Source organism: Alexandromys fortis, unplaced genomic scaffold (genome assembly GCF_014885135.2).
Source record: "Alexandromys fortis isolate MF-2015 unplaced genomic scaffold, M_Fortis_MF-2015_v1.1 scaffold_24, whole genome shotgun sequence".
Classification (NCBI taxonomy): domain Eukaryota; kingdom Metazoa; phylum Chordata; class Mammalia; order Rodentia; family Cricetidae; genus Alexandromys; species Alexandromys fortis.
The window spans coordinates 10351991-10376471 of record NW_026067906.1 but is presented as its reverse complement, the minus strand read 5'-3'; the positions used below and the strand labels follow the sequence as shown (position 1 = coordinate 10376471).

Genomic DNA, 24481 nt, shown 5'->3' with positions numbered 1-24481 from the left:
CTGTTTGTTATCTTATATGATGATTTATTCATTGTACATTTCAGATGCCAATAAATAAAAGTTCCCAGTAAAGTTAAAATATTTGATATTTTTAGTAGTAGACATATTATATAAAATGTTTACAATTGTATTTAAATTATACATAGTTCTTTTTACATTAAAATAAGTCATAATATATGTTGCTTACCTGTGTAAATGATCCCATGAAGCCACGGAATCTTGGTGAATTCTGTCCAAGTATCTTAAAATAATTACGGCCTGGCCAGAAAAACATTGATATCTTCCCTTCAACCCTTATTTGGAAAAGAAACATTGCTACAGTTTAAATCACATATTAACCTTCCCCACTGCTATTGTTATAAAAACATCAACTACCTCCTTCCATGGAAATCCAGGATGTGAACATGAGAAATAGATTTGTTCCAGAAAAGAACTGTGGAAACAAACTTCAGCAGTGTGAGTGACTTCAAGCCTTTTTTAACTGTCTTGTGGAAAATAATATATTCTCTAACAAGCAGTTTTAATATGTAATAGAAAACAGGGAAATTGGCTTTATGAGAGAAGAGACCTTCCCATCCCATTAGTGTTGCGAAATTTTCCATTTGTGTTTGTTCAAAGATTTTGTTTTGTTTGTTTTGCTTTTTGTTGCTGTTTGTTTACTTTCACAGAGTGTGGAAAGTTGGCGGCGTCTCCTCCTTCACTCTGAGTGCCCTCATGTTCTAGTTGTCCCCCCTTCTCGGAGCACTGAGCAAATCATGGGTATCCAGGGTAGGGTCTGCCTGTCTCCATCAGCAAAACGTGAAGAGGGGACGAGACAACATCTTCACACTCCATCCTGTTTATTTAGGAGAAGAAACACACGCAGTCAACTTAGAAACTGTTTGAGTGTTTTCATTTTGCTTTTGATAAAGGAAATATGTGTTTGCGTTAAACCAAGCTTAATTCATGAAAAATTAAGGATGTTAAAGAATTGCCCAATTGCTTTGTTATGCAATTCTGTGATTACATATAATTTGTTAGAGTTTCAGAAGTGGTAGGTATCCTAAACGTTGTTCAGTTTTGAGCTGAGTCCGTCTCAGCAAATCTAATGCCCTTGTTCCCACCTTTTTTGGGGGATGTGAACTTGTTATCCTCTTTCCTAAAATAAATCAATGATATTTCTAGAGTCTCAGGCAAGTGTCAGTGAGATTTGAATTGACTGATTTCAAGATTCTGGCTGTTGTTGAAAAGGCTGGCAGTGCAAACTCATGACTGGAATAGATATTTTTGGAAATTGTTATAATTACCACTTAATTTTTTAATTATCTTAATAATATTTTTACATTTATTTTAATCAAAATCATTTTTGTTTATATCTCAAATTATCATTAAAGTAAATTTAAATATATTAGTTAAACTGAAAATGGCTAGTATTCATTAAATTTTAAGCTGATATCCACAAGAGAGAAAGGTTTATCTTTTGTTTGAGGTTTTCCACTTAATAGAATATTTATCTTCTCCTGTTTAATTTCTTGTTTCTTTTAAATTTTGTGTAGTTTCCTCAGTTCATTAAAAATGTGATTAGTGTATAATGAAAATAAAATGAGATCTTAGCTTCTAAAGTTTACAGTCTACAGCTGCAAGTACTCTACTTATATGTGTCCATCCTCTAAATATTTTAATAATCTGGTGGAAACATTGTGGAAAGAATAAGAAACAGAACATTTACCCTAAGCTCAACATTGCTAAATATTATAACTTCATATTATCAATATTAATCGTTTCCTGAATACATCGTCACAGCTACAGAAGAAGAAAAAATTTATTGTGCTTTTAATTTATGATCATATTTATCATTACAAAAGTATTTAAGGCAAAAAATTGATGTTTTAGGATAACGAATATGTGGGTTCATGAAACTAATAAGCAAAGGAATCATCAAAAACAATTGGGCAATGGTTGAGGTTGGTTATCAAGTCATTCTTCATTGTGAAATTTCGAGAAGAAAGTCTATGGATCTCATAGCAGCAGAGATAGCATGATGGAATCACACCCGGTAAGAAAGCAAGTTGGCGAAGAAACATGAATAGCAAAGTCAGTACACAAGTAAAATATTGATAAGCTGGGGATTTGAGTAAATGGTAGGAAACTTTTTTGTCTTTCACCGTGCCCTGGATTGGGTTCTGTAGCACCCAGAAGAGAGGACACACACAGACACACACACGCACACACACCAACACCAATATCACAAAGAGAAACACAGAAGGGAAAGGAAAACTGAAGTATCCACTTAGACTTATTTACATGTACATATGTAAATGTATTTGCATATACATTTGGAGCTTGCATGTTTTGAAATATTAACCTTATTATTCAATGTTTGTTAAACTTTATTTTCTGTGTGCAAGTGTGCACCCACCCATACACATATACACGTGCGCGCGCGCACACACATATGTACACACACACACACACACACACACACACACACACACGTCACAGTGTATCCTCAGATCAGAGGATACCTAGATGGAGTCAGTTCTTTCCACCTGTTCTGTGGGCCCAGGGAATCTAACTCAATGGGCTGTGCCTAAACCACTGTTTTTCTTTTAGTTTACCCTCCAAGTATAATGCAAAGCCTTCAGAAAAACTATATCTTTAATTTATTTACTCAGTCACCACAAAATCCCACACATAGTGATGGCAATGTTCAAAGTAGGCTACACATGGTCTGGGTGTGAGTGGGTTTCTGTAGGTCATTGCTTGAATACCATGTTACCTTTTCCTTCGTTTTGTTGCTTTTTATTAAAAAAAAATCTCTTTACCTTTTATTGATTCTTTGTGGATTTCACATCATGTTTTCCAATCCCACTTATCTCTCTGTCCCCTTGCATCCTCCCTCTGCCATCCCAATGACCCCGCCTCAAAAAAAAATAAAAAAAAAAACCAAAGACCAAACATAATCAGCAAACAAACAAAACAAAGAAAAAACAAATACAGAAAAAAAAAAAGAAGAATCCCTGGAAGCTTTAGTGTGGCTGTTGAGTCACCCTTTAGTCCCTTCATCTTCACTTGCAAGTGTTCAGTCCCAGGAGCCATTGACCTCATTGTCTGGCTGGAGGCCTCTGACTTCTGCTACACCGCTGATAAGGGCCCTCAGCGGGGCTGCTCTTGGGTATCCTGTTGTTGTCGTCTGTCTTGGAGATCCTGTTCTGGATCTGTAGGTTCATGAAGCGACTTTTCTCCCTATCATCTTTAAACAAATGACATTAAAAAGATTTTTCAATTTATTATTGCATTAAAACACCAAATCTAATTTTGTGCAAACTGTTTGATGCTAATTTTTCTATAATTTTTTTTAAATCTGACAGATGAGAAACCTGTTTTGTGCTTCAATTATATCACAAGTACTTCTACTCAAAATAACATTTTACTGATATATATTTTAAGTTTTACGCATTAGTAAGCTACCTGTTTTGTTTTAGTATTTTTGATGAGTATAGTAACTAAAAATAGTCAGATTGACAAGGGGACAGTTTCAAAATGAATTCCTTTATAAACAGTCAGGATTTATTTTATATCCAAAGATACTTGAGACTAAACTGTTCTAGCATTTTTCTAAGGTATTTTTCTCTACTTTCATAACCATGTATTTGTGTATGAATATATATATATATATCAACAGAAGTGCTTCTTTCAATATTTCTGCAGAGATACTAATTTTCCTTATTAATATGTTTCATATTTATGTCTTCTTGTCATAGTTTTGTAGCACTGGAACTTATCAGTCAAATTATCCAAGTGATTTTGTTTTAATAAAATAGTCGACCCAGCTCCATATGGGTATGTTTTGGACTTGGCATGAGGGACGCACATCTCCCTGTATTCATATGCAATATGACTCCAAACCTTAATGCATTTGCCTTTCATTTCTTTTTTTATAGCTACAAAGCCTTCTGATTTTTACTTGGTCAATTGATGACATCAGTAGCATAGTATATGTGTACCATAGAGAACCTGTAGGCCATTTCCAGTTCTCCCAGGCACTGTCTTCAGTTAAAAAGATCAGTTAACTATTACTTTGTCTTTTGTCCCTGGTGATCATCCCAGTGTTTTAGACAGTCAGTGAACTCCTCTTTTCCTAAACTACAGTGTAGGCATATCTTGGATGACTCTCTCTTCAAGTCCACCATGAACACAGTAGCTTTCTATGTTCCATTTCCCCTCAGGTATATCTGACCAACAATGGCACTAGTAGGTAATCTGGCAAAAGGTCTTACAAGAGAGACCATAGGATTTTATGTTTTGTAAATCAGGTATAGAGAATATTCTCAACTCTGCATCTACTTTATTTTTTTCTAACTTAATGTCCTCATTAGATCTAAAGATATGCCATCTTAGTCAAACAATTTGCAACCCACCGGAATATTTTATTCTCTACAGTTTATGGAGGATAGCTGAATTAAGAATGATATAGAATAAAAATTACTTGAGAATTAATGATAAACTAACAACATTCAACGTTTTTTCTTGCTTTAATGGCAGGAAAGAATGCAAGTCCTAATTCTTGCATTGAAACCATTATAGATATTGAGGGTTATACTCAAACCTCCCTTTTAACTTGAATATGTGTACAGGCTATAAAACATTACTCACCCATTAAACAGTTATCTAAGGCCTAAGGTCCCTGAAAGAAGTATGCTCTCACTTGTAGAGGCACTATTTGTATATTTGTGGGACAGACATCTCAAATAGAGTCGAGACATTTTGTTGATTTTGCAGTGTAAAAAGTTATTAGTCCTCAAAAAGTCTAGGGATGTTAGCTTCTTAAACAGCACAAGAAGAAAAGAAACTGGAGAGAGAAGATGAAGTGAAGTAAAGGAGGGCCACTTTTCATACCCCTGCCTTTGTGTTCAGTCTTTTTTAGAGCTATGTCCATAGCTATATTATGTCCCTTGTTCTCAATTCTCTATTCCACAAGACTTTAATTCTTCTTGTGATATAATACTGACGTCCAGAGAACACTTACTCAATGTAGTCTTCTAAAAATGTATGTATATATATATATATGTGTGTGTGTGTGTGTGTGTGTGTGTGTGTGTGTGTTCTCTCTGATTCTTATTATGTCTGCAATTTTTGGGATTTCATAAAATGGAGACCTACCTATTTCTTATTCTTGTAGCTACTAAGTAACTTAAGTTGGTATCTGATTACAGGAGAATCAATTGAAGAACATAATTCCTCAGCTATCAAGTGATAAGTACTATAAATTATAGTTCTTAAATTCTAGTGTATAAAGAATATCAACATATTTAATATGATTTTTAGACTTGTGCCATCATTATGATTCTTGCTGTGTAGGTTTGGGTTAAGTGAGATAGATATTAGCAAGCATTCCATCTAGGTGGTGGGTTGCTGAACTGAACAGGAAAAAAAACTCATTTTTGAATTTACGGTGTGTCATCAGAGTAACTGTGACCTTAGTTTACTAACTCCTTGAGGATGCTTTTCATTTGGATTATTCGAAGACAAGGTTCAGTTGTGTATAGCTGAGACTGATATTAAAATAATCCTTCTGTTTCCACCTCTAAAGGGCTGAGCTTACATGCATGTACCAATACAAATGAATCTGATTGACTTTTTTCTCTTACTTCTCCAACAATGATATTCATTAGAATGAAATGGCGTGATAAGTGCAGACAGGCACATGCGAGATTTTCTAAAAGTTGATTTTTTTTCTTGATTGGTTCTTGGTGGTAGACATTGTTGGATAGTGTTGGCTATGGTTCTTGATGGTGGACCTTGTTGGATAGAGTTGGTTATGGTTCTTGGTGGTAGATAGTGTTGAATAGAGCTGGTTATGGTTCATGGTGGTAAACATTTTTGGATAGATCTGGTTTTGGTTCTTGCTAATAGATCTTGTTAGATAGAGTTGGTTGACAGTGACTATACTTTTCTACTCCATATTTTAATCCCAATGTCATGTGATTGCCTAGTATATCAACGACCTTTTGAAATGAAAAGTAAATAGATACTTTTTTAAAAACATAAACTCTTATTTTCCATTTTGATCATTCACAGAGTGCCAGTGTGTTTGTTGTACTTCAAAATATTTTCTCAAATGTCACTTAATTGTTTATTGATACACCAATGACTTTTTTCAAGGTAGCTGGTTTCTGTAGATTTCAAATAAAACTCACAAAATTAATTACTTGTAGCTAGGTAGGATCCACATCTGAGTGATAACCTGTGTTTGTCTCCCTGGCCCTGTTGCACCTCGTAGTTATTTTTTTCCTACTTCTAGTTATTTATCTACCAATTTCATCCCTTTGCAACTGAATATAATTCCATTGTGTATGTGTGTCAATTTCACTACCAACTCATCAGGTGATAGATCTGTAGGCTGATTTCATTTTCTAGACATTGTGAATAGAGTGGGCAAATGATGTATGCTATTGCAAAGCCATGTGGAAGCATAGTACTTTGTATTCTAATCAAAAGTATAATTTAAAAAGTAGACTTTAAATGGAGCAAGCCCTTATGGCTAGATATTACTACTCTTAGAAGCAATTGATCCCAAGACAAAAATCCAAATGCCACTTGTAGGGCACTTCCCTATACATTGTTGATTAGAGACACCCCCCCAGAGACCCCAGAACAATATAGGCGCTTGCTATTAGTCTTGGTTGCCTATCAGAAGTAGATCCTATTGCATATAAGATGTAACAAATCTAGGTTGCAAGATAGAGAAGACTGAGGCTGATTCTAAGCTGGAATCGTCCTCCATGATGCATAGCCTTCTTAGTTCCTGAACATACTGTGTAGTGTCCTGAAAGAAAAAGTGAAAGGCCTCAGATGTCAACTCTATAATCACAATACCGACTTCTCGGGCAAGGTATACCTATCTGTACAATAGTGGTATAGCTATTATGGGGATAACCAACTGCTCTCTTAATCACAGGAGGAGATTGATCCCTGGTATTATAACTTTAGTTATAATATAACAAAGGCTAGTGAGATCACAGGGTGTAACAGTAAACTCTCTGTAGTGTTTTTCAGCTAAATTGAAATAGTATAAAACTGCCTTCTAAATGTGTGTGTTTATACCCATAGATAAATGCTACACTCTGACTGAATAAAAAAAAGTTTCTCTTTACAATAAATAGTGGTAACTCAAGAAACTTATGACTTCCAAAATATTAAGAAGAAAAGACGGGTTATGCTTCATCTCTAAGCAAGATATTGTTATCACTGTTCACAGGCCTCTATGGAAAAGAGGGCAGAAAGAATATAAGAGACAGAGAATAGAAAGAAGGGTTGCAAATGCTGTCTTCTAGGTATAACACAGACATTGTAATTCTGAATGCCTATAGCGAGTCTGAGCAGTTACAGATTCCTCAGAGTTTAGATATGTTTTGAGAAGATGCTGAGGACGTCATATCTCTCACTGTTAAGCTATTGGCTACTGGTAGATCTGGAAGAGGAGGAGTCATTGCTTTCAATACCAATTAATGAGCACCACCAATCGCCTTGACCAAACTCAGTAGAAACAAACAAACAAAAAAAAAGCTGCCAACCAACCAACCAAACAACCCAGAAAAATGTGACTGTAGTAAGTTGTCAGGAAATGGATAGGGTATGAGTTCGTGAGAGGGGAAAAGGAACTGGAAAAAGTGACTAAATAGAATGTATTATAGACATGTATGAAATTGTTGGTTGACATATTTAATTCATAAAAAGGAATTCTTCAATAGAAACACGAGACAGTCTTATTAGAGTCTGAAGATGAATCAGTTGGGCAATCAAGTTGAAAATTCCAACAGCTATGAGAGAGAGGAGATGGAGAAAAAGCCATGACTTTTAAGATACGGGTTAGAAAAAGAGCAAGGAATTCCAACAGTGTTGGGAAGGGCATGCTGGAAATTAAGGAACTGGGGAGGGACCTGGTTTCAGAAGGCCTCTGATTTCAGGCTCATCTAATGTTATTAGATACAGAAATAGGATGGCTTATTAAAGAAAGAAGGTTAATATGAGAGTGGTCTAGGAGCTCAGAAAGGAACCCCGTTAGAGGACATATATAGAATGCCAACCTTGCCAGTTTTGATTTGCTTTTGCCCCACAGCTCCAGGTTGGAAAGGATACCCACTTTTCTGCAAACTGGCTTCTTTAATGTTAATCTTGATCTTTGGGTTTCTAGTCTCTATTCTGCCCCATTTGTACAAAGTGCAGACAATAAGTTTGTGGATTTCATGTGATTCCAGAGGTTGCTTCCGCTCATTGCCGATGTGCTTAGCCCTGTAACTGTCATGGGGACATGGATGTCCTGGGAATGAGAACATCATCCTCGCATTTAAAAATCACAGTGCACCCAGTGCCTGGCTTCCTGTGTTTACTGCAGTTTGTAACCTAAGCAGGCAGGGTCTGCTGAAGGCTTCAGCTGCCTTAGTTGGCTGTCCTGTTACTCAAGTTTAGCCTGATTTCATGGGATGAAGCAGAATGAACACCGTGGCTCCTGGCTGTCAAGAGTGAAAAATAGCTGGAAATTAGACAAACAGCTTCATTGCTGAAATTGTTTCCGGGCTAAAAGTTCTTCCAACAGCTGTTTGTTTTGGCCGTTGACCTGCTCTTTTTTTTTTTTTTTTTTTTTTTTTTTTTTTTTTTTTTTTTTTTTTTTTTTTTTTTTTTTTTTTTTTTTTTTTTTTGTGGTTATTTCTGAAGTCAGGAAGAACTCCTAGCTATTGTGGTCTTTTGGCTTTGGCTTCTTTGACAATTAGACTGAAACTAGACCGAAGGGATTTTCCTTTGTCATCCCGTCCTCCACCTCCCCCACCCCCTCCTCTGAAAAAGATCAGACTCTGCTCTTGTAGTCAGAAGACAGCAAAGCTAGAAACTAGAAACGCTATAATCCTACAGAAGGGGCTTTGCAGCATTTATTTTGCAGATGCTACTTAACGAGAGAGAGAGAGAGAGAGAGAGAGAGAGAGAGAGAGAGAGAGAGAGAGAGGAGAGAAAGAGAGGAGAGAGAGAGATACAGAGAGAGAGAGAGAGAGAGAGAGAGAGAGAGAGAGAGAGAGAGAGAGAGAGAGAGATTATTAATGTGAGATCTGAACTCAAATAATGAAAAATTTTGTCTCTCCTGAAAGTTAGTTTGAAAGTTATTATCTGTTTTTCGTTCTCTCTCTCTCTCTCACTCTCTCTCTCTCTCTCTCTCTCTCTCTCTCTTTTAAATCCAGATGACTGCTAGTTTTGTTTAAAGTATTTTTTTTTCTGGAAATACTAAAACTGGAGTCTACCAGACTGAGGTTAGGAGCATTTTCTTTGGCAACAAGAAGATACTTGTATAGAAGCCATGCCTGTCCTTGGGGTTGCCTCCAAACTGAGACAGCCAGCTATTGGGTCAAAGCCTGTTCACACTGCTCTACCGATACCGAATCTTGGTATCGGTGCTTCCCAGCAACGTTCTTTGAGACCTTTGGAATTTGCTACACCGGAGTGCTCGACGCTTTCCTGTCAGCTCACCTTAAAATCAACCTGTGAGTTTGGAGAGAAGAGAGCCCCGCAGAGAGGAGCTAAGGAGAGGGAAGACAGCAAGGTGAGTCACTGAAGGGCGCTGAAGACTTAAAGATTAGCTCAGAGATAAATTTTGCTTCAGGTGCGCCCTGAACTTTGTGTACTAGGGTGCAGAATTTTGAGAGACTGAGCATTTACGTGAAAACTGGATTTTAGCCCTTAGCTGCAAAAGTCATTAACACAATTTTGAATATGCATATGTAATAACCAGTACACTTAATGGTGGCAGGCTTAATTACTTATGGATATACTTACTCCTCGATATTGCTCTGTCATTGACCTACAACTAGTCCCAAAGGTAAGGAATGGGCGGGGGGAGGGGCCCTCTTTCATCTATTTTACTTGTAAAAGGAGATCACGTTGTAAAGTCCCCTGCAGATGTCATCCCTTTGTTCACGTGCACAGTTTGAGCGTTTGCACACTGGCTGCTTAATTTTTGTAATGTGAAGAAAGTAAAGCCTTGTCCTTCCACGTTTGTCTGAACCTCTGTTTTTCTTATCGCTGGCATCACCCTTCCAGCCATTTACTGCCCCCCCCCCTTATTTTGTGAGCTCTTAGTTGCTGAGCCTTCTTAGGTTGTTTGCTCCAGGGACAGAGTGCTACCTCAGCCCGACAGCTGGGCACCTTCACTAGGGAGGCATGGAAAGCAGCTGTTCTCAACCTGTGGGTTGAGACCCCTTTGGGAGGTCAAATGACCCTTTCACAGGGGTCACCAAAGACCAGGGGAGAGCATAGATATTTACATTGCAATTCGCAGTAGCAAAATTGTAGTTATGAAGTAACAATGAAGCAATGTTACAGTGGAGGGTCAGTCACCACCATAACAGGAACTATGTTAAAGGGTCCTGGTATCAGGAAGGCTGGGGACCACTGGTCTAAACCTTCATAAGTATCACTTGGAGTGCAGCATAAAACTAGGCATCAATCTTTTGAAAGGTTTCCAAGATCACCGACTCCTCTCTGACTTACGGGAAATAATGGTATTTTACTTGCTTATATACAAATGCAAGCTATAAAGTAATCGAGTGTGTCTGCTGTACACAGACTCCTGCCAGTGCACAGACATGTCAGAGCTTTTCTCAGGGATGCCTAGTTGATCTGTCTTCTCTTGTTCAGGTTTTTAAACGTGGCCCGGGTGTGCCTTTCTTTGTAAAGCCTTCAGGTATCACCTAATTCGTTTACTTTATTGTGATCTTTTCTTTGGTTTGTAAAAATGGCTATGATGTCTATATTTGTCATTCCGGGTTTAATTACACACACATTATATAGTATTACTGATCTAACAGGTGTAACTATGCTGAAAGTAGGGATTATATTCAGTCTGGATTGAGGCTCCTTCTTACTCAGCCTCAGGTTTCACATATAATAACACACTTGAAACAGTAATTTGGTGAATATATGTAAGAGTAAATGAATCAATGAATGAATAAAACTATTATTACAAGAAAGGTCATTTAAAATCATTGATTTTGCCAAGTTGTGGTGGCACACTCTAATCTTAGCATCCAAGAGGCAGAGACAGGTGGATTTCTGTGAGTTCTAGAACAACCTGATCTATAGAGTGAGCTCCAGGATAGCCAGAGCTACACAGAGAAACCCTGTCTCAGAAAACAAAACTAAGAAACAAAAAGATCAGTGATCTCTTGGTGTCATTTCTTCTATATGAAAAGGAAGTTTTAAATGCAAGAACATTTTAAAGTTTTCTAGCTGTCACAAAGATTATACACAGATTTCTCAGTGCAATGTGAAAATTCTGAGTAACATTGGGAAAGTATAAGATATTGGTAAAATAGAGAATTTTTAACTTTATGAAAATATTTAAAAGTGAATACCACACAACTCTCACTCAATGACTATCTAATTAAATAGAAAATTATATAGATAATACTTTATTGATAATAGATAGATAGATAGATACATGGCTGTTAGATAAATACACAGATAGACAAATGGATAGATAGATCTATTGTCTCTGTAGAATACATGACTGTTACCTTTTATGTTTGCTCAAAATTATACTGTGCTAAATGGCCATAATTTAGAACTTTGCTACTGTAATTACTATTTTAAATAGAATTTGCATAGATCACTTTGTTCAACAAATGTAAAATAAGCATCTAGTATTCCAATTAAATTCCATGGTGTAAAATATCATGAGAATTATTATATATGTAGGAATAATTTCACCATATCTCTTATCAAATTTAAACCTGAATTTTCAACCAATGTAAAGAATGCTTCAGCAGCATTTAACAATCTTTCTATGTGTTAAAAAGAAATATATTTATAATATTTTAAATTAAAGAACTAAGGAAAATAGCAGAAATTATCAAGATACATATATTAAGCATAGTTAGACTTGGTTGAATGTAACACGATATTCAATATCATACTAGTTGGACAACAGAATAGATTGAGCGGGGTCCTCTCCATTTTGCCTATCACTCTCCATTAGTGGTTTCCAACTCTCCATCTTAAGTGGATTATAGAATTCCATTCTGGTTAAAGACATACCCCCACTTAGTTAGGTTTTATGACATCCTATTGGCCTACTTAAAGTTCTTCAACCTTACCTAGCTGTGGGAGAAACTAGAAAATGCAGTGTTTATCCTAAGCAGCTCCGTGCCCATCTAAAAATTATGGGTTCCATTTCTAAGAGAAGCAAACCCTGGATAGTAACCACAATAAATGACTGTCATTAAAAAGCATTTTTGTGGAGAATGCAGCTACTCACTGAACCAAACAGTTTTGTAATGTGGAGAGAGAGCAAGAGCAGGAGAAAGAGAGAGAGAGAGAGAGAGAGAGAGAGAGAGAGAGAGAGAGAGAGAACACAACCTCTGACCATGTCAGAAATGCCTTCAGTTCAGCATCTCTATTCTTGGTTTACATTAAAATTGATGTTGTCAGCCAGGCAGTAGTGGTGCACACCTGTAATCCCATCACTAGGGAGGCAGATCTCTATAAATTCAAGTCCAGCCTATTCTGCAACCTCGTACACACACACACACACACACACACACACATTTTTCTTTTTCTTTTTCTTTTTCTTTTATTCTCTACCATGTGCAGTTGGAAAATGTTCCATATACATGTCAAGGGCTCACTCTTGTTTTCTTTTGCTATATCTTTTCTGGTTTCTTACTTAATCTGAATGTTCTTTTTTATTGGTTTTTATTGAGCTCTACATTTTTCTCTGCTCCCCTCCCTACCTCTCTCTTCCACTTCATCCCTCCTCCAAGGTCCCCATGCTCCCAATTTACTCAGGAGATCTTGTCTTTTTCTACTTCCCATGTAGATTAGAATTATGTATGTCTCTCTTAGGGTCCTGATTGTTGTCTAGGTTCTCTGGGATTGTAATTTGTGGGCTGGTTTTCTCTGCTTTATGTTTATAAACCACTTATGAGTCTGAATTTTCTAACCCCTCTCGTTATACACATTTGATATTTGACTCTTCCTGGGTTCTTCCATAAACAAGAAGCTTAATATAACTGTAGACCTGAAGTCTTTGCTTGAGATTTTTAAAGTTAAATTTCAGAAATAAACTTTTGATTCTCTATTATGTCCCGCTCTCTCCACAAAATAATTTCTGTATGTTTTCTAGGTTTACCATATTCTGCAAATATTACCCACCTACAGCTCATTCCAAATGTTCAAAAAATGCTTTAAAATATACATTATTGTAGTAAACATAAAGACAACTTGTGTCCTTCTGAGAAGATCTAAAGTAATTCTTGAGAGGATTAGAGCTTTGACCCATGTTAATAGGAATCTACTGTTTGGTGTTCTTACTCAATGTTTTCTAAGGATGGTCATACGAGAAATTATTTCTTTCTCATGTTTACAAAAGACTCAGTCTAATACTTTGAAACAAAAGACAATCAAAACCGTTATTTATGATGAGACACTTCAGTTAGTTATTTTAAATTTTAGTTCACACTCATACATATATTTATGTACACATATGTATATGATACGTTGAGCATTCTCTCCCCATGAAATTCCCCTATCTCCATTTACCTCAGTGTGTTTCGAGGCCAGACCTCACCCTGTAGCCCAGGCTAACCCTTAACCCCCTGTGTAATCCAGGATGGCAGCAAACTCAGTGACCATCTTGCCTCAGTGTACTGAGTGCTGAAGCTACATGTGTGGGTCATCATGCCCTATTCTCTTATTCAAAATCAACCCAAATGTCAAGGCAGATAAGCAAATACACTGGACAGGTAGTCTTACTGATGGGAGAACTTGTTTTGTCAATTTATAAGGCTATGAGAAGTCTTTTGTGAATTGTCCATGTAGAAAAGAAACAGTTGGTGTTTAGTGGGCAGGTGGGACTCGTTGAGGTACAGAGGGTAAAAGTGGGTTTTAGTGAAAATGATGTGCAGAATGTCCCAGCGAGTAGAATATTATAATTGAAGGATATTGTTTATGGAAAGTAGCAGGATTGGATCAGTGGAGGCTGAGCTAGTTAAGTAAACAAGGAAAAGGTTTTCTTTTTTTTTTTTTTTGTCGTTGTTTTTCAAGGCAGGCCTTTTCCGTGTAGCACTAGCTGTCCTACAACACATCCTGTAGACCAGGCTACCCTCGAACTCACAGGTCTCCCTCTCTCTGCCTCCCAAATACTGGTATTAAAGGAAGGTTTCATTACTGTCTGGCTGAGGAGTAGGATCTTAAAATAGAATTAGACATAATTACCATGACAGTGATATTTAGATAAACCATGGTTAAAAGCATTTGATTTTAATTAACATTATGTACTGCAATATTCTAGGTACTGAACTAGGTGCTTTGTAGGATATCATATTTAATTCTTACACCAGCTGAATCACAGATGCATTTTGCTCTAATTTTACGCACGAAGAAACTGAGATTTAGAAAGGTAAAAATATTGACCCCCTTTTTTTGAGACTAAATCGTAGTGGAATACAGGTTCAAAGTAAGAGTATGTGGTTGTAGAAAATGTTAATTCTTAACTAATTAAATAAAAATACCAAAATGAAGACTCATGACAATAGCAGATGGGCTTACAAGGTCATTGGTAGCCTTGATTTCTACATAGATACATTTTAGGTTGCAAATTGCCATTTCTAAAAATTGTAAGGAAGACATTGGCTATGTTCAGGTATGTACAATTATCAGGAGAAGACAATTTAGCTGACGCATGGCCTCTACGGGATTGTATGAGAAACAGAAATGAATAGAAGTAGCCCCAAGATAGAAATAGAGCTGCAGATGTCAACTGAGTAGAGCCAGGCTCTGGCTTCCAGCTGTTTGCTGTTGGAAAGGTTGTCTGCTTGCATAGAGCTGTCAGAGCTCCTGTTGGCTCTTTCACAGGGCAGCTTTTCTAGAGCTGGTCTGCCCTGCCCTGCCCTGCCCTGCAGCTGCTGGTCAGCTCACAGTCCCCTAGGTAAGTGGGCCTGGCTTGCCTATCCCTGCTGTACTTGTATAGTCTGTTATTGGCGTTTAAAGAAACATGATCATTCATTCCTTTTCATAGTGATAACTTCCGTCAGTACACTGTTTGGGATGCTTTAATTGTTTTTTTTTTTTGTTTTTTTTTTTTTTGTCTTTGTGGTAGCACTTGAATAAAAATAATGAAATGATGCTTACCTTTGAACATGTGTTTTTTCTCTTGGCTGGAGTAATTTTTCACTACAATAGATTTATTGTCTTGTGTAAATGTTGGCAATCAGAAACGGTTGTCTCTTTTTTGTTCATTAAATATTTTATCTCAGTATTTAAACAGCAAAATCATGTTAAAAAGTCATAACTTTTACAGGTGATGTATCTTACTGAATTCTCTATAGACTTGGTCTTTTTTTTACTTTATTTGTATATTCGTGACAATGTGCTAATATGTTAAGTTGTACATTTTCAATATTATAACCATCTTTCTTTTATTGAAAAACTACTAAATATATCATTTATACAAACATGAAACCAATAGATGTGTTACTGATTTTTGAACAGAGGTTTTATTGGCTCTCATGTTAAATATAAGTTGTAACAATGTGACACTGCAATGTCACTATGAAACGTTACAATGCTGCAATGTAACATGTCACAACACAATGTTACTATGTCACAATGTAATGATGCCACAATGTAATGATGTTACAATGTTGTGATGGAAAATGTTACATTGTATTGTAACAATGTTGTGATGCAATGTTACAATGCGATTTGTAACCCATAATCAATTTGTAACTTTCTTTATGAAGTATAATTAAGTAATTTATGAAGTATAATTAAGAGGAATTTGTATTAGGCCCTCTAGGACATAAAGTAACCTTATGCTCAGTCCAAAAAAACATAAGTAATTGAGTCTTTACTCTTCAAAAACTTTAGTGAAGTAAGAAGGATAATTCCTGATGGAAATGTTTGGATTTCTCCACACTGTCACATATGGAGTGTCTGGGATTCTAGGCCCATGTTGTTGCCATAACTACCCCGTTTATGAGATGGTAGAAATTGACCAGGACCGCTGATATGCTAGGCTTGCTCTCTATACATTTAGCATTTTTCAAGGGTAACCTTTCCTGATTTTGTTCCCTTTTTTTAAATCTTGTTTTCCCTAGGATGTTTTCAATTTCTTTCACTCCTGTTAGTTCTTTGTACCAGGAATTATAAAACCTTTAATATCAGTAACATTGGAACCTGATAGTTTTTGTGCCAAGGGTAGGTCATTTTGTAGGCAGAGGCTGTTCTTTCATTTCCTGGCCACCCAGACCAGAAATAATCACACACAAACTATATTAGTTAATACACTATATATGCCAATTACTCAGGCATATTTCTGGCCAACTCTTATATCTTAAATTAACCCATTTCTATTCATCTATGTATTGCCACAAGGCTGTGGCCTGCTGGTAAGGTTTTCTGGCTTCTTTCTCCTTCATACCTGGCGTCTCTCTGACTCCACCAATTTCTCTATCTCTTCCCACCTGGCTATATTCTGCCATGCTATAGACCAAAGCAGATTCTTTATTAATCATTGGCAATAAAAGGTATTCATAGAATACAGAGGGGAATCCCACATCAGTTTATTATGAAAGCTGTGGAGTATGGAGTAGCATTTCTTCCTCCCCCACGTACAAATCAGATCTTTCTTCAGCTATGTCAGCTATGACAACAAAAATTATCTCTAGATGCTACAAAAAGTAAAAGTGGAAGACAGACACAGCCAACATCTGAAATCTGCTAACAATAGTCTTTCTAGAATGATCCAGACTTTATTAGCAAATGGTGTTGGCAAATGAATTAATACTTAAGTCTAGATGTCTTTAAAATGAGAATAATGATATAAATTAACTCATAAGCTTGTTGTGGATTAAATAATTGAGTGTATATAACTCTAGATCAAATGAAAGTGCATATTTATCCAACATTTATTAATATGCATATAATATAAAGGTAATCATTTCATATAAAACTATAACAAAGTACTAGGGCAAAGGTTATTAGTTAAATATTTGTTTATGGTAAAAGTTACGTTTGAACCATGTCTTTTGGAATGAATTTTTGTTTCTGGCCAAGAAAACATGGGATAAAAGAACTTTTCAGAGTTTCAGAGCTAAAATTGTTTACCAAGGTATGAAATAGAATGCTACTGTATCAAAGAAGAGAATATTACCAGAGTCTAACTAATAGAATGTGGGCAAGACAGAGATGTTTATCACACTGGAAAGATGGGAAATGAAGTCGCAGTGATGATGTTGGACATACCCTCTACAGAATGAGCAGAGGTGGCCAGGTATCAAGGTGACATGTGTATCAAGTTTCTAGACGCATAATGATGAAGTGTAGCATGAAACGGGTCAGATTAGGAAGAGGTTGAAGCTCCAGAATATAGAAGCATAAAAGATAGATTTTTCTTTATTTCAGAACCAAGCCCAAACACAGTCAAGAATATCACTTTAGGAAAAGAAGACATAGGTGTTTGAATTCATTCACCCGTTATCAACTATCCACATTCTAAGTCTTGTAACAGTCACTAAATACATTTTCTTTACGTAAAGAATACAGATATGTTTGACACATTTTGAACTTTTTGATTTCGAACATATAAAACTGATATTTCACAATGTTTTGAACATCTACTGCATGTTAGATGATATATATTTCTAATTTATTATTATCAATAATTATAGACAGATCAGAGATGCAGTAGAGGGTTGGATTACAGTCGAGTTCTGCCTGACTCTTATATCCTTAATATTCTTTCCCCTTCACTAACGTTTGGAGACCATTTTCCAGAGAAAAGTGGAGAAAGTTATGCATTCATGGCCAGGAGTGCTGAATTAATCTTTGATGAGTTTCACTCTGTTCTCTTCTTCTTCTCAGTTCCCACTGCTGCTCCGGATTTTGGGAAAGAAAGAATTGTCTTTCATTGGAATACTGGTTACTGGGGCCTGCTGGAGGAATTCAATATCCTGGGAGAGTTTTATAATTGCTTACATGGCAGGACTTTCCCTTTCCAAATTATGGAATCATATGTTAAAAAGCATTGTAGTGCTCAATAAAACTCAATTTAATAAAAGCATTATAGTTTTAATTAGAGAAAAATCACTAGATGAGAAAGATCATGGCAGAAATGTATCATTTTCCTACTAAAACAATGTAATGCCATTTTTATTAAAGGAAAATAAGGGACAAAGAATAAAACAAAGACAGCATTTTTTGTCATATTAATTTTGAAAACCAGAAAACTGAGTTTGGATAAATCCATAGTTGTTTATAATGAAATAAGTTGTAATAAATTTAGATACAGTCAAAATGACACCCTGATAATTAAGGTGATACTAAGTTCTATAATGTATAATTTTTGATATTTCATATTTAACAGAATAGAAATATGTATTTCATCCCTTTCATGGCCCTGCATAGCCAAGGAATGACTAACTTATATAAAATAAACCTGGATTGGCACATACATTTTAGAGTAAAGTTTTATTTGAACACAGATATGCTTTGTATGAATTGTCTGTGGTTCCTATTCAGACTGAGTATCAAAGATGAATCTTCATAATAGAGAACTATGGGATGCATGAACTTAAATATTTCTTCAATGACCTTTGAAGAAAAAGTTAAAAAATATTGTAGGGGGGATACAGGGAGGGGAACAGAGAAAAATGTAGAGCTCAATAAAAATAAATAGAAATGTATTGTGGTTTTAATTAGAAAAAAAGTCACTGGATGAGAGGGATCATGACACAAATGTATCCTTTCCCTATCAAAATAATATAATGCCATTCTCATAAAAGAAAAGCAAAGAACGAAGAATAAAACAAGAAGAGCATAGCTTGGTGAAGTATTAACAGACATATTGTTATTTTAGGAATTGGTCTAAATCTCTAACTGCATCAGATTTTTAAGATTAGATTTTTTTGATATTAAAATCTTTCTAAAGTACTCAATAGTGTCTTAAAAGTTGTATTGACTTGCAAGAATATCTACCTAAAAGCAAAACACCACATCAGAGGAAAACTGTAATTCCCAAAATATAGAAGAAAAGGATTTTGAAATATATCCAACTTTTAAAATATAACAAGTACATAAAACTGACATAGATTTAAAAATTCTCATATACAAGGCTCACTGTGGTTCCCAGGCTTCTCTGGCTGTTTCCACCATGTGATTTAACTGGGAGTTTTATGTTTCTTGTGTTTTTACCATGTCGATCCATACTGGTGTCCTGAGTTACTCTTGGACCTGACACTCATTCCTGCTTCCTCTAGTGCACGGGCTTTAGAATTTGTCTCTTGCTGTTACTGGAAATTCTCCATCAGCAACATGACCCAGAAGGCTAAGGAAGTGTAATATCTGGATTTTAGAAGTGAAATTTAAAGAGTCCCGGTAGAGAGAGTTGACCCAGCAGGAAAGCAGCATTTATTGACTTCTCGATATTGGTCAGTGGGTGGCTACACAGGTGTGTAATGGAATGTCTGCCCTAGACTTGGACGCATTCTGCAACATCTGTCACATTATATGTCATTTCCAAGGAGCCATTGAGTGGGAATTGGGGAACAGATCATGGAAAAAATTCACCCCTCTTACTGAAAGAAGAAAATCATACTATAATCCTTAGATTCTATGAAAAGGATTTATAAAGAACAATATTTGGAATACCTCTTTTGAGTCATGAGATGAACGCTGAGTGGTTTAACTTGTCATTACAGTACATTGTGCAATGACAATGTATCTTGGGTTCTCCCTTCATTTAATATATTATTGGAATATATGTCATGAAAAAAAGTGAGAATTGGAGAGGGAAGCAGTAGATCAGAAAATTGAAGAGGGGGCAAGAGGACTTCCCTGTGGGTAGAGATGAGTAAGGACAAAACATAGACTGGGAACGAAATTCAGCAGAACGCTTACATTGCATGCAAAAAACCCTGGCTTTCATCCCTAACACAGCATGGTGAGGCATGCTTGTAAGCCCGGCAATTGGGAGGTAGAGGCAGGAGAATCAGAAGTTTAAGGTAAACCCTAACTACATAGCAGGTCCCCACCAGTGTGATTCCGTTTCAAAAATAAATGATAGAATGAATAAATGAATAATCATATATGTATAAAATTGTCACAATGCAGCCTATTTGTTTGTATATTAACCAAAATGTTTTTGGGGGGTTTCAAAGATGTTTAAGTGCAATGATGGACGTTATTTTATTGTATGTTCGTTCAAAAAAACTTGATCAGTTTTCAGTCTTCTAAGTCATGGAGATTCTTTCTTTTTGGTTTCTGAATTCTTATATTTTAATATCTTTCTCTGCCTTTATTGATTTTCTATATGATTAATTCTTGCCAAAAATTTTTGCTATTATTTTGGCCCATTTTAAAAAGTTGTGTCACAGTTCTTTTCTCTTTAAGCCATCTGCTTTTTATAGCCATTTCTTGCTTCCTTTGGCTGACTTCTCGATATCCTCACTGTGGTTTGCATCTTCCTTTGAACTCTGGCTGATCACCCTCTTCAACACTATGTTCACAGAGCTATTTTTCTCAGATTGATGCTGGACCTTTTATATCCTCTATAAAGCTGCCTTTTCAGTAAATATAAATCTTTGTATTTGCCACACTCCGATGTCTGCATCATGGATTCTTAGATGTCTTGTTTTGCCTTTGTTAACTGTTTATTCAGCTTATTGGTGTACCCACAAATGTTTGTTACTTCTGTATACACACGCATGACATGTTCACATATATCCTGCTTTAATGTAAATGTGTGCATATGTAATAAAATAATTTCAAATGCACTGTAGCAAGTATACTTACAACAATTGGATATCTCTTAAGAATGTGTATTTAGTATATTCTTTTTGGGAAAGCAAACACCTATATAATATAACTTAATATCAGAAATAATGTCATTTTTTAAAAACCTTTATTTGAAGTTTGAGGTATGCTTCCTGTATTTTAATAGGTTTCTATTCTCCATATGTAACACTTAAAAAGATATCCAGATAGTGGTGATTGCCTAGAGTTCATAATCACTAATTTAGAACATGACTCACTTAAAAAAGTTAGTTGGCTTTAGCATATATATACACATATATGCATGTATACATGTATATGTCAGGAAAGATTTCATACACTGTCGTATTATGGCCAGCCCCACCATAAATTATTTCTCTGGACCAGAGTGGAGGCGTGGGAATAAAGACACAACTCACATGGCTTTATCAAGAGGGAGATTCTCAGTGATCCTCATGAGATTCTGAGTTCACCTCCTGAAAATTTCTCTCATTTATTCTCCAAACAACCTTTACTCCATAACTCAAACTGAGGGAGAAATACTTTAGCATTCTGTTTCCTAGGAAACCAGGTGAATGTCTCTGGTCACGTCTACATCTTTGACCACATCTTTCTATGTCCATTTTGTCACGTCTCCCTGGTCTGTATGCTAGCTCTGTCACGTAGGCCTGAATTAGCATCTCTATTCAGGCATTCTCCATATTACAAAGGAAAAAACAAAACAACATCCTGACCCCTTCTTAGGGTAGCATATCTGGAAGGTTACATGACCACCTCAGGTGTGGCCTATGACTTGAGAGCCTGCCTGCCATACCGTATAGAAATATGGGCTTATAATATACATACAAATAAATACATGTAAATAAAAAGAATAAATAAATAAAATAAAAATGCAAGGAGTACCAAGCAATGGGGAAATATAATTCTAGAGAAAAAGTTTATCTATAAAAACATATACTGAGAATTCTCATATGCATATATATCACATATATGCACACTCATACACATATTTCTCATATGTACGCATACTTGCATATGAATACCTGTGGCTTGAAGGTGGAGTCCAGTGATGTTATTTTGTCTTGATCCATTTGCACTGCTCTAACTTTACACCACACACAGGGTATTCATAACTAAGTGGGTATACTTCTCAGAGTCAGGGAGCCTGGAATGTTAACCATTAAGGCCTCAGACACTTTGTGTCACAAGCTGTCCCTGCCTTCAAGATGGCACTGTGTTGCTGCATTCTTCTGAGGAAGTAGGAGTAATACATTCTCATGGCGTGGAAGAACATTCCAAAGTGGATTGGTTGTTTAGTCCTTTCATCACGGTCCTAGGTTTCTACATATAGGATATATTTTCTTGAATTCATTACCTTTTAGTGCATTTATAAATTAATACTACCTTAATAGTAATTACGTGTCAATGTAGGACTTTTGTAGATACTTTCAGACTATTTCAGGACTCAAAGCATGACCACCAACTAATGCCTGCTCAGGAGACTCACCTTCTGGCTATGAAACAAATCTGTTCTATGTACATTTGGATTTAATTCTGTGACAATTTTTTTTTTGTAATTTTTAGTTTAGATTTAGTGACTGTTTTCTTGCCTTGTGTTTCTATGTGTGACTAACTTAAAGATCATTTAGTTAGTCTATTGAACATTTGCTCATTGGAGAGGAGGAATACATTCATGTTTATATTCGTATATGATACATGTACATGCTTATTCTTATAATCCAAATATGAAGCGTGTCTGCTGAATATAGTGTAAAGACAGTAGTAGTATCATCAGATATTACTAAACTTCTGGTCAAAAATCTGAATTAGAGTCCTAGTTCCTTTCATAATTCCTGAAATTCTTTGGACAGTTTTCAAAATAAATTGTAGACACCGAGTTCAATACAATGGTGTTTTGGATTCCGCTGAGTTTGTTTTTTCTTTTTCTTCAGCAGCTGCACATGGAGATGAGGATTTTTCTTCTTCTTCAACAGTGTGATGCCTCTCTATAGGACAGACAGGATGTGGTCTGGGAGAACGTCCATGCTTTAACAATAGACTATTGACGGAAAGTTGGGGGCGTGCTAAGAGGAAGGGAGGATATGTCTACACCTAAAATTATCAGAGGCATTTGCTACACGATAATAATAGATTTTAAGGATCTGTTTTTTAATGTCACCCATGTCCTTAACCTGTTTTGATTAAATATGGAAAACTGTCTTCAAAATAAGAACTTTTCTTTTAATTCAAAGAGAATTGCACCACACTTTATCAGAGAAACTAGACAGCGAATAAATTTCTCACAGAAGTATAGTGTATTTCATTATTCTATCTGTATGCTTTCCCACCCTGTGGAGTGATATTCGCAGGACTCCCAATGAGAGAATTAAAAGAGTGGAAAGACAAAACACAACTGAGAGGTAACTGTTTGGATCACTAAGTAGCGAAGAGTTGGTCATAAACAAATAATGAAGAGCATGAATTATCCAGATTTTCTTGGCAGTTCCTCCTCCATGACATTTTTTCATGATGTACCCGAGAAAAGAAGTCTCCCAGAGGATGGATTCACAGACAGTGGTGTTTCCCTTTCTCTTCTGCACCCTTGATCAACTAACAATTATATTTGGATGAAATTGAATATTTTAAAGAACTGTGAGAGAAACTCGGATTTCTTATCCCCGTGTACGCTCTGTCATAAATGCATTTTCCTTTAGTTTCCAGGGACAGTTCCGATAAATACCCTCTGCGAACCTGTCTGACACATCTAAGCTGGCGCAGTTAGCATATAGCTTAAAGAAGAGCTGGGCTGAAACTCAGTGGTTCATTTCCCTTTTCTCTCTTCTCTTCAAATGCTGCTGTTTAAAACTCTCGTTAAATGTCTTGACACCTGGATCTCCTTGGGATCACATTGCTACTCATCAAAGAACTTGGCAGTGGATGCCTCCCAATGTGGGTCAAGCTTTCACTTAGAGGGCAATTTAGAGGCCTGTGAGAAAGGACCACATGAGCAAAGTAGCAAAGACAGCCTTCGCATGAATATAGTGAAACTTCAGAGTTCAGTAAGAAGGAAGAGCCTCTGAGAGTGGAGGTGAGGAGGGCTAAGCAAGGCAGAAGTCTATGTGTGCGTTGTTGTTGTTGTTGTTTTCAGGCTGTTGGGTTTCCTGGCAATGCATTAATGGGATGACTGGTTTCTTTTTGTAAACCATGCCTCAGACAGGGAGGAAGAAGGAACCAAGTGGATAGTGTAACTTTATAAATAGAAACAGTCACGTTAAAATAACAAGAGCAATCCAAGTTAAGACAAACTCCGCTACTAGCTGTGAGGTATGGCAGCCGACTGAATAAGAGAGCCATCCTGTGGAGTTTCTGGGTTGGCCTGAAACTTTTGGGCAAGAAGCATCCATGAGAAGTCTTTATTGTGCTCCACGGGAGTCCAAGTGTTTCAGTCCAAATAAATCCAAACCTCCTCTCTGTTGGGTGTAGTCTAGTTGGAGACACGGGAAGCTTGTCTTCCACTACAAATATTGAAGAATGAGCTCATATTTTCTTTCAGTATGCTTCATGATCTGCAGAGTATATGGAGCATTTAATACTGGCAGAGGTATAAAGGCCAGTGTGCTAGCCACCTTCAGTTCTATAGAAGAGCCCTGAGTTGCCTCTGGCATGGGCTGCCTCATGGCAGTGG

General features: G+C 36.4%; 1 protein-coding gene across 5 annotated transcripts in view; it reads left to right on the top strand.

Annotated features, from left to right (window-relative positions):
* The window catches only part of Nav3 (neuron navigator 3), a 694335-nt gene that overhangs the window by 399083 nt on the left and 270771 nt on the right, over nt 1-24481 (top strand). For 2 of the 5 annotated variants that reach the window (XM_050135525.1, XM_050135523.1), the window contains exon 1: nt 9278-9571. The exons of 1 other annotated variant lie outside the window; for it this stretch is intronic. In XM_050135525.1, coding sequence (XP_049991482.1) covers nt 9329-9571 — 243 coding nt within the window. In that variant the 5' untranslated portion in view covers nt 9278-9328. Of the gene's footprint in view, nt 1-9277; nt 9572-24481 lie in introns of those variants that run through there. 2 more of the 5 variants (XM_050135527.1, XM_050135524.1) reach the window with 1 other exon arrangement.